The 12,629-nt window shown below is 65.9% G+C and overlaps 1 protein-coding gene across 1 annotated transcript; it reads left to right on the forward strand.

Moving 5' to 3' along the window:
- Positions 1–12,629, forward strand: LOC119098090 (CLIP-associating protein 1-A). Its single transcript, XM_037221018.1, has 16 exons — positions 1–40; positions 718–780; positions 2,336–2,342; positions 2,964–3,164; positions 4,350–4,464; positions 4,976–5,083; positions 5,932–6,009; positions 6,365–6,532; positions 6,868–7,031; positions 7,507–7,684; positions 8,319–8,450; positions 8,701–8,885; positions 9,491–9,707; positions 10,878–11,276; positions 11,505–11,691; positions 12,592–12,629. Exons 1-16 carry the CDS (start codon positions 1–3, stop codon positions 12,627–12,629), a joined length of 2,280 nt encoding a protein of 759 aa, XP_037076913.1.

Raw genomic sequence — 12,629 nt, forward strand, 5'->3', positions numbered from 1 at the left:
ATGAGCAAGTCTGGCAGCAACAACTCGCTCACTGCGCCGGGTGAGTGAACGCCGGAATAGAGCTGAAGCCACGTCGCGCGCGATGGGGAAGTGGTGTAACGTAGGGAGATATGTGCTGCCACGCCAGCGGCGTAACGTCACCACTCTCGGACAACTGTAGTGTGATGGCCTGTGCTGACCAGAGCCGGCCTGTCCTCGGCAGTGTCATGTCGCAGCAGCGCGCTGGGCTCGCGCTCGCGCACCTCGTCCCGTCCGGCAGCCAGGAGAACCTCAGCCGGACGGGCTGATCTCGCGCCGCTCGGCCATCCCGCTGGCCAGCCCGGCCGGCCGACACGAGCGCGGTACGGTGGCACGGCCGCGGCCGGCGGCGACGCTGCCATGTGGCGTCACGGTCCCCAGCGGCCGCCGGCGGTCGGGACAAGCTCCCGTGTTGTTTCTGTCTGGCCGTGCTGATTCGGGCTGATCGATTGCTGGTGCGCAGGGCTCGCCGGCCATTGCGGTCGTTGTGTGTCCGCTGCTGCTCGCCGCTGCTTCTAGCGAGCCGCGCGAGGCTCCTTGTTCACGCAGCCCCTATGGTGAGCAGCTCCGCCTGTCTGTCCCGTCTGCCGCGTCCCCACACCCCCGGCTCAGTCGCCACTCCCCCGTTCGAGGGACAGACAGAGTTAGAGAGGGAGAGAGAAAGAGAGCGCGCGTGTCAGCGGTGTCCGCGGCCCGCAGGCGAGTCGCCGTCGCAGTCGTCGCTCCGCTCCACGTCGGCCATCGACCTGCAGGCGGCGCCGGGCCCGCGCGCGCGCCAGTACGCCGCCGCACAGCGCATGCGCGTCGGCTCCGGCGTCAGTCTGCGTGAGTACCGCGGGGCCCGGCCGCCGCCGGCGGACGCGGGGCCGACAGACTCTGGAGTGTTGACCTCGAGGGTGGAGGCCCAGAGGGGGTCGGGAGGAGGGGCGAGCTCAGAGGCGGTCGCGAGGTGATCCCGGGCTCAGAGGGTCGCGAAGAGAGCTCGGGCTCTGAGTGGTCGGGAGGAATGCTCGGGCTTAGATAAAGTCTGGAGAAGAGCCCGAGATCAGAGGGGGTGGGGAGGAAAGCCCAGACTCAGAGTGGTCGGGAGGAGAGCCCGGGCTCAGAGGGGGTCGGGAGGAGAGTCCGGGCTCAGATAGAGTCAGGAGGAGAGCCCGAGGTCAGAGTGGTCGGGAGGAGAGCCCGGGCACAGATGGGATCGGGAGGAGAACCCTGGCTCCGGCCCGTTGGGTGGGAGATGTGGCCGGAGTCCGGCTCCCCGCTGCTGCAGAGGGCGGCGTCATATTGTGCAGCCCGACCAAAGCAATCTCGCGAAATTTCTGAGCGACAGCCAGCAGGGAGGCCACCCTGTGCTGGCGCCGTGCGCATCCTTATCTGCTGATTCTATCCGCCTCAATCGAGATGCTGCCGTCCTTGCCCCAATTCGATAAAGCGGCGGCCTTGTGTCGCCTGAGCACATGAGTTTCGTAAACATGTTGTGATGCGCACTTGGCTTTAGACGGAATTGGCCGTTTGCTCTCGTTTACCCCGTTTACTTTTTTTGTGAAGATCGAGGGTCCACGTGAGCCGTACCGATCTTTTTAATAAAGATGTTGAGTGTCGCTGGCCGTCCTGGGTGCCGTGTACAATCCATGCATCTGTTTCGCTCGCTGGCCGGGATTGTTAGGCGACAGCGGCAAGCAAGGACGGTGGGTGCGCGAAACGTGTATGGCATGGTGTATCGAATAGTTCATGTGAGCTGGTGTCGCGTACGGCTTGCACGCAACGTTACAAGAGCGCTCATGTTTGTGTCTGCCCGGCGTAGGAGGATGATGCGGGCCTTGGGATGTTGCGACTATCCGCCCAATTAGTACCCATCCGGCATTGCAAGGTACGCGCTCTGCATGAGCTACCAGTGCTTGGCACCTCCAGCCGTTTTCGGCTGGCTCCTTGCACTCGCAGAACACAGGTTGTCGTAGCTATGCTGTAGCTGTAGTGCGATGTGGCGACACGCTTCTGGAGGAATTCCCTGGGCACGACGCCTGGCCTGAACGTCCGAGCCACTCGTTGTCACTGGTACTGCTGACTTGACCGGCTGGACCGGCTGCCTCCGCCTGTTCAGTGTCGTGTCGTCTCGCTTGCGTCCGCCGGGGCGAGCCGGCGGCGACGTCAACGCGCGCGCCTGACCGCGACGCGGCGCGTCTGTCCACCAGCTCGGCCGCGTAGGCTGGTCGGCCGGCCACGCCGCCGTCCGCGCGGTTCCGCCCTCCTGGTCGGCGCCTCGCCGGACGCCGCCCGCACCGCCCCGCACCCGCTTCCGCGCTCCGGCGTGACGCAGAGTCAGCGTGAGTACCGGGCCGCGCTGATCGGCGGCACCCCGCGGTCTGATATCACGCAGAGAGCTCGCGTCCCGGCGTGACGCAGTCAGCGTGAGTACCGGGCCGCGCTGATCGGCCGCACCCCGCGCGCTGATGTCGCACAAACAGCTCCAGGCCAGGCCCCGCCTGTCCTGAGGCTCAAGAGTCCCAGTCCGCACGTAGGGTTTCATCGATGCACAGGTACCGTTATGGCCACATAGGTCGTTTCAGCACGATTCGTGTACTCTGTGAGTGCTCCTCGCGCGTTGGCAGCATGCCAGGCTGGCTGTGCTCAGTCGGGACTCTCGGTGTGAGCCAGAGCCGCGTGTTGGAGCATGCCGTGTCGGGTACGTTTTACCTGTCAGTGCATTTTGTCGGTTGGCGCCTTGCGCCACCCGAAGGCTCGTTTTCCCCTTACTTTAGTCGGGCATGGAAAGTAAGTTTCCGGAATAGTACAGCAGACGACTCCGTATTTGTGGCTCCATGCCGCAAGCATGTTGCCAAGTGGGAAGAACGCCGATGTATCCAGACGGCGGACGCTGTGTGTGCCGCATCTCACCTTTGGTGCGTCTCCGTACCCCCTGGTCTGACCTGACCTGACCTCGGCAGCGGGCAGCCGGAGCGGCTCGCCATCCTCCCGCTCAGCTACGCCACCTACACGACGGCGGCGGCGTCCCCGGTCGACTCGCAGGACGCTGGGCCGGCGGCGGCGGCGCTCCGGCATACCACGCTCGACGGGCACCTCGCGCGAGCTCGTCGCCGCAACCGGGCGGCCGCCACCGGGCCGGCGCCTGCCGCACTGCGCGCCAGGTGAGCGTCGAGACTGGAGCTAGAGAGACTGGAGGCAGGGCGGCCAGCGGCGGGCGGCGGAGGGGAGGCTGGGTGTCAGCAGCGGACGGCGGAGGGGAGGCTGGGTGGCAGCGCCGGGCGGCGGAGGGGGAGGAGCCAGGGTGACAGCGGCGGAGAGGTGGCTGGGTGTCAGCAGCGGGCGGCGAGGGAGGCTGGGTGTCAGCAACGACGGCGGAGGAGGCTGGGTGTTATCACGGGCGGCGGAGGGAGGCTGGTTGTCAGCAGCGGACGGCGGAGGGAAGGCTGGGTGTCAGCGCGCGGCGGAGGGGAGCCGATGACAGCGCCGGGCGGCGGAGGAGGTTGGGTGTCAGCAGCGGGCGGCGGAGGGAGGCTGGTGTCAGCATCGGGCGGCGGAGGAGCTGGGATGTCACCACGGCGGCGGAGGAGAGGCCAGGGTGACAGCGCCGGGCGGCGGGGGGAGTTGGGTGTCAGCAGCGGTGGCGTAGGGAGGCTGGGGTCAGCAGCGGGCGGCGGAGGAGGCTGGTGTCTCCAACGGGCGGCGGGCGGCGGAGGGGAGGCGAGCTGTCAGCGGCAGGCGGTGGGCGGCAGGGTGGGGGGGGGGGGGGGCAGGATGTCAGTGGCGGACGGCGAGGGGAGACGGGACGTTAGCTGGCGGTGGCCGCTGCCCAGGTGCGGGCGCCGTGCAGTCTCGGGACTGGGCTGCCGCCAAGCGGACTGGTGGAGCGTGCTGTGTCCGCGGCACAGCGATGGCCGTCAGGCATGACGCCGAGTACAGCACTCGACGGTCAGCTTACGGCTGTGGGCTGATTGTTCAGACAGCCTGTTGCTCACCGGATGCCCCAATTGGCTCAATTTGTATGCTGCAGTCACGTGTGCATGGGGTCTGCGACCCTCAGTGGCCGTGCCGAAGGCCGGTTTTTCCATCAGCGGCCTCGGGCGGATTGGGATGAGGCACGTCTGATGACTCTGTTTATGTATTGGGTCTGCACGGCGTGGGCTGCTAGGCTTTTTGATATTCCGACGCGACTTCACGCCTTCGAAAGACGTAGGTAGTTCTAAAATGCCATTCACCCCGCCTGGTAAATACCGTTAGCCGGCGTCCGCTGTAGTCGGCCTGGGTGTGGCGCGCTGGATGACCGACCTGCCGCCCCCCGGCTGGAGGTGTGACCCGTCCTCTGTCGGCAGGAGGCCGTCGACAGGCGGCTGGGCCGGCCTGGGTGGCACCGGTCGGCCCGGCATGAGTCCACAAGATCCTGCAGCAGAGCCGCGACGAGCCGAGTCTGCGCTGGCCGACGCGCTGGTGAGGCTCGCCCGCTGCCTCCGCCCGCCGGCCCGGCCGGGTCCCGGCTGACCGCCACCCGGCCGAGGACGGACTCTGGGCCCTGCGGCGTCTGTTTGACAACTGTTACGGAGGTTGCGCCTCGCGAGCTGGCCGGCAGAGGCGTCGTTGGGGAACGCTCTGTACCTGCGTCCTCGGTCAGGGGCGCACCATGTACGTCTGTCACAGCGGTGCTGTGGCTATGTTCTGTCACAAATCCTGTCAAAGCCCAGCACTCAGCTGCAGAGCATTTCTCTCGTCGCACTGTTGGGGGCATCACGGTTCCTGTCCTTGGTTGTGATGAAACGGTCCGCTTGTCAGTCTCTTGGCCCTGGCCCTGTCCCTGTTCCCTGTCCCTGTCTGTCTGTCGCTTTCCCTGTCCCTGTCCGTGTCCGTGTCCGTTTCCGTGTCCGTGTCCGTGTCCGTGTCCGGTCCCAGTCCATTTTCCCCTCCCCCGTTCCCCGCTGACTGACGGGCGGCCATGTGTCCGCAGGCGACGACGCGCTCCCGGCCGGCCCGCCCCTGTGACGACCGTTCGGACGAGAGCGAGACGAGCAGCGTCTGCTCGGAGCGCTCTTACGACTCGGCACACCGACGCGATGTGAGTAGCGCGTACTCCCCTCGCTCTCTCCGCCCGCTGGCGCTACCCTCACCCGGGCCCCATCTCTGCATGTTCTCTCCGCCCCACTCGCTCCCATTGCTTCCGTTTCTCTCGTCCGGGCTCGCCATGCTCTCACTCTCACCTCTCTCGCTCTCGCCGTCCCCCACGCGCTCTCCCTCGTCTCGCTGTCCGTGTCGTTTGTGCGCGCTCCGAGCTCTCCCCGTGCTGGCGGCGGGGCGTCTCGCGCAGAGTCGGACCGGCCGCGGCCGATCGATCACTGGACCTCTGAGAGGCAGCTGGGCGGTGCTGACCTCCCTCTGTCCTTCCGTCCAGCTCTGCCTCGTGCTGACCTTATTAAGGGACGGGAGGGGAGGGGCGATCGACCAGGCCGTGCTGGGCTTCCCGGGCTCGGCTTGCTCCGCACCGAATGTCTGTCTGGACTGGGGCTTCCAGAGCCGGCGGACGGTTGGTTGTTGTTATGGAGGCGAGTTGCTAGTCTTAACGCGATGGTTTTTGTTTTTGTCGTCGGGTTGTGCCGTTTGCTGAGCCTGACTCCGTCGGGCATTAGCGCCTGCTGATGTGAGCATCTTACATCGTGCAATGTTTTGCGTCTGAATGTGTCGCCACCCATCCGCGTGCTCTTACCGGCTCACCCACCGTTTGTAGAGGAAGTCCTCGCCCGCTGTATTGCGTGCTCTGGCCGATCTCGGCCGGACCGAAACGCTGCGTCTCTCGTATGACGCGGGTGTGTCCGTTGTCGGTGTGTCGTGTGTCGGAGGTCCGCTGTCGGGAGTCTGTGTGCCGACGCCTGACCGTGTCTCGTCTGCCTCCCGGCGCGGCGTCGGCAGTACGCCGGCGGCTGGTCCGGGGTGCCTTACGGCCAGCAGTCCAACCGACTGCGCAGCGTGCGCGAGCCCAGCGGACGGGTACGTACCCCTGCCTCGGACCCCCGGCCCCCAGTCCGCCGACCCCCGCCTCTTTCAGCGTGGCGGGACCCGCCTGCGTTGGGACAGGTCACAGAACGTCACACCGTGAGACAACTCGCCAGGCTCATCGCGTTGTCAGTGGCTGCTGCGTACGGCGTGTCATGTGCCGACAGCACCATCTCAGCGGATCGTGAAGTCTGCCGTCGCGCTCGCATGTTGACCCGCGCCGCGATGCCCCGTGCTCCCCATGACCAGAGCGCCGGCCCTCCGCGGACCCGGCGAGCGGTACGAGACGCGCGCGCACGGGCGGCGAGCCGGCCAGCTCGGCTCATCCCCGGCCGTCTCCGCCCCGCAGGACGTCAGTGAAGTGATCAACCTGATCGCGTCGACCGAGTGGTCGGACCGCAAGGAGGGCCTGCTTTCGTTCCGCACCGTGCTGCGGTCTAACCGCATGCTGACCGCCTCCGAGCTGCATCGCGTCACCGAGCTCTTCACCAAGATGTTCATGGACACGCACACCAAGGTGGCTCCCAGCGGCCGGCCGCGCGTCTGGGGCGCACGCGCTGACGGGTCGAGCTGGCGCAGTTGGTGTTCAGGGAAGTGGAAGTGACGAGCGTGCCTTTGTGAACAGCATGCTCCCCTGTACTGAGACGCACAAAGTGGAGTTTTTTTCGTTCATTTTGCCGTTTCTCCCGTCTTAAGTTATTTGTGGCCACGTCGGTGTTTTGCCCATACTTCATTCCCGTTCCGTTACCATGCTGCTGTTAATGTCAGATCACTTGTCTTCCTTGTCCATGCCTTCCTCCCCCGTGCCGCGTGGGCCCTGCGCATCATCATGCGGTCTGTGTGCCGTCGCAGGTGTTCAGCATCTTCCTGGAGGCGGTGCAGGAGCTGGTGGTGCAGCACCACGACGACCTGGCCGATTGGCTGTACATCCTGATCACGCGGCTGCTGAACAAGCTGGGCGCCGACCTGCTCGGCTCGGTGGTGCAGAAGCTGGAGCGCACGCTCGACACAGTCAGGTGGGCGGCGCTCTGTGTGTTCGCACGGCCCGGCGCGGCCCGGCACGGCCCTGTGCGGCCCGGTGCGGCCCTGTGCGGCCCGGCGCGGCCCGGTGCGGCCCGACGCGGCCCGGCACGGCCCTGTGCGGCCGGCGGCGGCGTGCTGCGGCTGCTTGGTGGTTTGGCCGCCGCCAGGGGTGGTGGAAACGGCAGGGATGTGGTGTGATGCGCGGCAGAGCGTCTGCGTCGTCGGTGGATCGTTATGCTGCTCAGTGGCATCAGCTTCAACCCGCCACCATTGTGATAAATTGGGCGTCGTACTGATTTGGGGACGGACAATCTTCTTCGGCCAAAAGCATGCTTGCACAACTCACCGATGACACTCAGTGTGCTTCGCCGATGCTGCTGCATGACAACTGCCACGCCCGGAGACTGGAGACAGCCAGACAGACATATACAGTGACAGCTCGGGTCTGACGTGGACCGGCGGTCGCAGGGTGTCATTTCCGGCCGGCATGCAGCTGCGCTGCCTGTGCCGCTTCCTGCTGGACCAGACGCAGACGCCCAACACGAAAGTGAAGGCGGCCACGCTGCGGTACCTGCGCGCCCTGCTCGAGAGCATGGACCCGGCGGAGTTCGCTGTCGACGCTGACCTGCCGCTGGCCGTCACCAAGGTACGGGCTGGTCGCGAGGCGCGGACACTGCTGCTGGCCGTCGCCGAGGCACGGGCTGGTCGCTGGGTGTCGCTGAGGCGCGGAAACTGCTGCTGACTGCCGATAGGGTACGGAGCGTGGCAGGGACTGTCGCTAACGTACGGGATGTGACAGGGGCTGTCGGTAGGGTACGGAATATGACAGGGACTGTCGCTAGGATACGGAATATGACCGGGATTGTCGCTATGGTACGGGACTTCACAGAGACTGTCGTTAGGGTATGGGACATGACAGGAACTTTCGCTAGGGTACGGGGCATGACGGGCTATCGCTAGGGTACGGGATGGGACAGCGGCTGTCGCTAGGGTACGGGGCATGACAGGGGCTATCGCTGGGGTACGGGATGTGACAGGGGCTGTCGCTAGGGTACGGGGCTTGACAGGGGCTATCGCTAGGGTACGAGATGTGACAGGGGCTGCCGCTAGGGTACGGGAAAGTGACACCGGCATTTCGGCAGTTCCACCTTGCGGAGCATTTCAGCATTTCGGTAGCTCCACATTTAACCACCAGGAGCACTGGCGGCTCCTCGTGGTTAAATGTGTCACTGGGCTGGGTGGTGTACAGCGCCCTGACCGGAGTGGCTTACTGTCGGCAGATCATCGGCTGGACGAGCGACCAGAAGTCGGTGGAGACACGCAACGGTGCCAAAGCAGTGATCGTAGCCATGTTCGACCTGAACACAGCCGAGTTCACTATGCTTCTGTCGCAGCTATCCAAGATGTACCAGGTGAGGTGGAACGGCTGGGGCTACGGGCCAGTAGTATTCTCCCTCCCAAGTAACAGAGGGTGGTCGGCATGTCCACTGATGGCAGCGTTTGACTCACCACGGCTGGCTGCTGTCAAGCCTCAGGCTCTACGTCGTCGCGCACCCCGTACCTGCGAACGTCCACGGCTTGCCAAGCCTCAGATTCTGTCCGCGTAATCCGCGCTTGCGAACGTTTGCGCCGCCCCACCTCTGACGCGGCTGCCTCGGCCAGGACACGGCGTCCGACATCATGCAGCAGCACATGCGGCGGCGGGCCAGCGTGGACCAATCGGCGGCGCTGATGCGCGCCCGCTCGCCCTGCTCGTCCAATGGTGGCTCGCCGGGCCCGCGCGGTCCCGCGCGGCCGCGCCTGGCGCCCAGCGACGCGGAGAACCTCCATCCGGAGGAGATTAGCAGGTGGGCGGCTGGAGCGGAGGGCGCCGGCCTGGGCGCGTTTCGGAAGGGCGTGCTTATGTCATCGCCCATCCTGCTCAGCTTGGGGTATGTAAATATTTGATGCACCCTGAAGCAGTAATACACAAACAATGGTTAGCGGGAAAGCTGACTATCAGCCAGTTGTGTTGGGCTGGTTGGGTTAGCGGTCCTCTCGGTTAGCCTCGCCCACCTATTGTTCGCGTGGACCACCTGTAGCCACCAGCAGAGGCAGGGAGCAGCAGGTGCTGTCCCCGCCGAATTGGCCACTTCCACGCCTCTCATTGGTATTGAGCGTTTGCCCGCAGGTATGCGGCCCCAGCCCCATCCAGGCTATGGAGGCCCGCCGACTCGCCGGTCTCGTACCGCCTCCTCTCGCCCTCGTCACCCCTGGCCCTTTGTATTGCTGACCCGGGGTCTTGCACCGCCTCCTCTCACCCTTCGCCACCCTGGCTCTCCGTATCGCTGACCCGAAGTCTTGTACTGCCCCCTCTCACGACCCGCCACCCCTGACCCTCCGTACCGCTAACCCGGGGTCATGTACCGCCTCCCCCCACCTTTCGCCACCCTCAACTCTCTGTACTGCCCAGATCGCTGCGCCGCGGTCCGGCCGAGATACCGGGCGGCGGCCTGGACGGCCCGGACGGTACGAAGCGAGAGCGCGACTCGACGTCGCAGGACTCGGGTATCAGCCAGATGTCGCTGCCGCTGGAGCGACGCGGCTCGCCGGCCGGCCGGCCGCCCGCCGCCGGCGAGCCGCCGGCCGACGAGCAGGCGCTCGTGGCGTCGGTGCGCGCCGAGCTGAACGTGGAGCGGCCGCCGGAGCCGGCGGCGCCCCGAGCGGCGCGCCGCCCTCATCACCGTCTGCCGGCTGGCGAAGCTGGGCTCCGAGCGGCTCTGGAGCGAGCACTTCAGGTGAGAAGGCGGCACCCGCACCCGCCGGCATCCGGACCGAGGCGGTCCACAGCTGGCTGGGGAACTGAAAACGGACCGAGGCGGTCCACAGCTGGCTGGGAAGCTGAGGACGGACTTAGGCCGTCCACGGCTGGCTGGGGAGCCGGGGACGGACCGAGGCGGTCCACAGCTGGCCGGGGAGCCGGGGACGGACCGAGGCGGTCCACAGCTGGCCGGGGAGCCGGGGACGGACCGAGGCGGTCCACAGCTGGCCGGAGAGCCGGGGACGGACCGAGGCGGTCCACAGCTGGCCGGGGAGCTGGGGACGGACCGAGGCGGTCCACAGCTGGCCGGGGAGCTGGGGACGGACCGAGGCGGTCCACAGCTGGCTGGGAAGCCGGGGACGGACCGAGGCGGTCCACAGCTGGCCGGGGAGCTGGGGACGGACCGAGGCGGTCCACAGCTGGCCGAGGGAGCTGGGGACGGACCGAGGCGGTCCACAGCTGGCCGGGGAGCCCGGGGACGGACCGAGGCGGTCCACAGCTGGCTGAAAGCCGGGACAGACCGAGGCCGTCAGTAGCTGGCTGGGGAGCCGGGCAGGTGCGGCTGATGGAGGGACGGCCGTACAGTTTTCATGCGTCGTTTGGTGCCTTTAACGCAGTATTGTTGCAAGTCATTTCTTGAGCGCCGCGTGGCCCGCATTAGGTGTAAGCAGCCATCACGAGTTGCAATCTTTGGAAGCCGGTTGTGATAAATGTGTGCTTTTTTGAGCTACGTGGCGTGGTTCGGTCCTTTCTCCATGCGAGGTCCTGGCTGTTCGCTGTCTTTTTCCCACCACTGCTCGTCCTTTACAATCCCGTTCTGTTCTCCCTAATATTCACCTTGGTTGCGTCTAGCTATAGTGCGTTGTGCTGTCTACTGTGTTCAGAATGCCCGCAATGTGTCCCTTCGTCGTACTGTCCTGTCTCATCCGGTCTTTGGCTCCGACCGCCCCGGCCACGTCCCTGACCGCCGTCTGACGACAGGTATCTGCTGCGGCCGCTGCTGGACACGCTGCGCGACGGCGCCGGGCCGGCGCGCGAGCTCGTGCTCTCGGCCTTCACCGAGATGCTGCGTCGCGACTGCGTGGCGCCGCTCTTCCACCCGTACATCGAGCTGGTGTTCGTGCGCGTGCTGGACGCGCACTGTGAGCCGAGCGAGCGGGACGTGGTGCGCGCTGCCGAGCAGTGCGCCGCCGCCATGGCCGGGCGCCTGCCGCCCGACAGCGTGGTGCGCGTGCTGAACGGCCTGGTGCAGACGGGCCGCTACCCGGTCAACCAGGCGGCCATCAAGACTCTGACGCGTCTGGTGGAGCAGCACAACCGCGAGCTAGTGCTCGGCTTCCTGCCCGAGATCATGCCCAGCCTGCTGAAGGTGACGCGGGTGGGGGTGGGCGCTGGAAGGGGACGGAAGGACGAGGGGCTGATGGGCCGGGTGTGCTGGGTGGGTGTGGCGTTACCTATGGCGTGGTCTTGTTTTCATTTGCCCGGTGCCTGGTCGAGTTTATGCGCGCAGTGTGGGCTTGGGCTTGTACCGTTCGCTCCAGTTGCTGTTGTCTGGCCTCACGCTGACCTTCAGCAGCGGGCTGTCATTGGGCGGATGGTCTGCACTCTTCTGTCAGACACCGAGTCTATATTCCCCGCTGCCCACTGACGGTGCCTCCCGTCGCAGGCGTACGACAACAGCGAGTCGTCGGTGCGCAAGGCGGCCGTGTTCTGCATGGTCACCATCCACACGCTGTGCGGCGAGGAGGCCATGCAGCCCCACCTCGCCTCCCTCAACGCCACCAAGATGAAGCTGCTCAGCCTGTACATCAAGCGGTCTCAGGGCTCGCTCGAGTCGCCCACCGGCCAGCCCGGCTCGCCCAAGTAGCGGCTGGCCGCCGCGCCGGGGCGCGCATGGCACGGGTCAGCGCGCGGCGAGCGCACGTCTGCCATAGCGGGTATGAGCGGAGGTACGGCAGCCGGTGTGCGCTGGAGCGCCGGGCGGCCGCTGGTCGCCGCAGCAGCGTCGGCGAGGCGCCGGCGTGGTGTTGTCATTCCGAAGGCGCTTCGTGCGCGTGAACTGACGTACATTCCTGGGAGGACATTCCCGGCGGAGATTTGTTACACGGCTGTGTGTTCTAACTCACACATGACACCGTGGGCCCACTCGACTGTGTGTTCTAACCCACACATGACACATGGGGGCCCTTCGAGAGCCACACGGCGTGTCGGTGTGTGGCGGGAGCGTTCCATTCCACGCATGATAGCTTGGCACCGCGTCGCCGTCCGCTCCAGCGATGACTGACGAGACATGTGCGTGTGCTGGGGCAGGCGCTGACCCGTTGTTCGTAGTAGGCGGGTGTCTGCGTGCGAGGCAGCTTCCTGTGCAGCTGGGAACTGCTGGCTTACTCGTTAACGTTGCTGTGCGACTTTGCCACGGCCTGACACGCTTTCGATGATCCCGTAATGCTGGACAGGTGGAAGTTATGCGAATGGAAGAAGGAAGTGTGGATAGCGAACACGAACGTGTGAGCGCGCCATTGTGAGTATGCAATCCGACGGTGGTGTTTCGGACAGTGTTTGAGAGAGGCGCAGGATGGGGCGGGAGTTATGACGGTGGCGCGCCCTCAACTGACTGTGATGGCACCCGTCCAGGCGCGCGGCGCGGTCGTGCTGGCCGAGGGCGCCGACGCACAGGGTGGCCTTGACATATCAGCTGACAGGGTCAGTTGATGCGCCGGCTCGGTGTGAGGGGTCGTGCCCGACCCCGACAGGCAGCATTGTCGCAGACGTGGAGCGCTACATCTGCTGA

Source organism: Pollicipes pollicipes, unplaced genomic scaffold (assembly GCF_011947565.3).
Source record: "Pollicipes pollicipes isolate AB1234 unplaced genomic scaffold, Ppol_2.1 Scaffold_4740;HRSCAF=5597_pilon_pilon_pilon, whole genome shotgun sequence".
Lineage (NCBI taxonomy): Eukaryota > Metazoa > Arthropoda > Thecostraca > Pollicipedomorpha > Pollicipedidae > Pollicipes > Pollicipes pollicipes.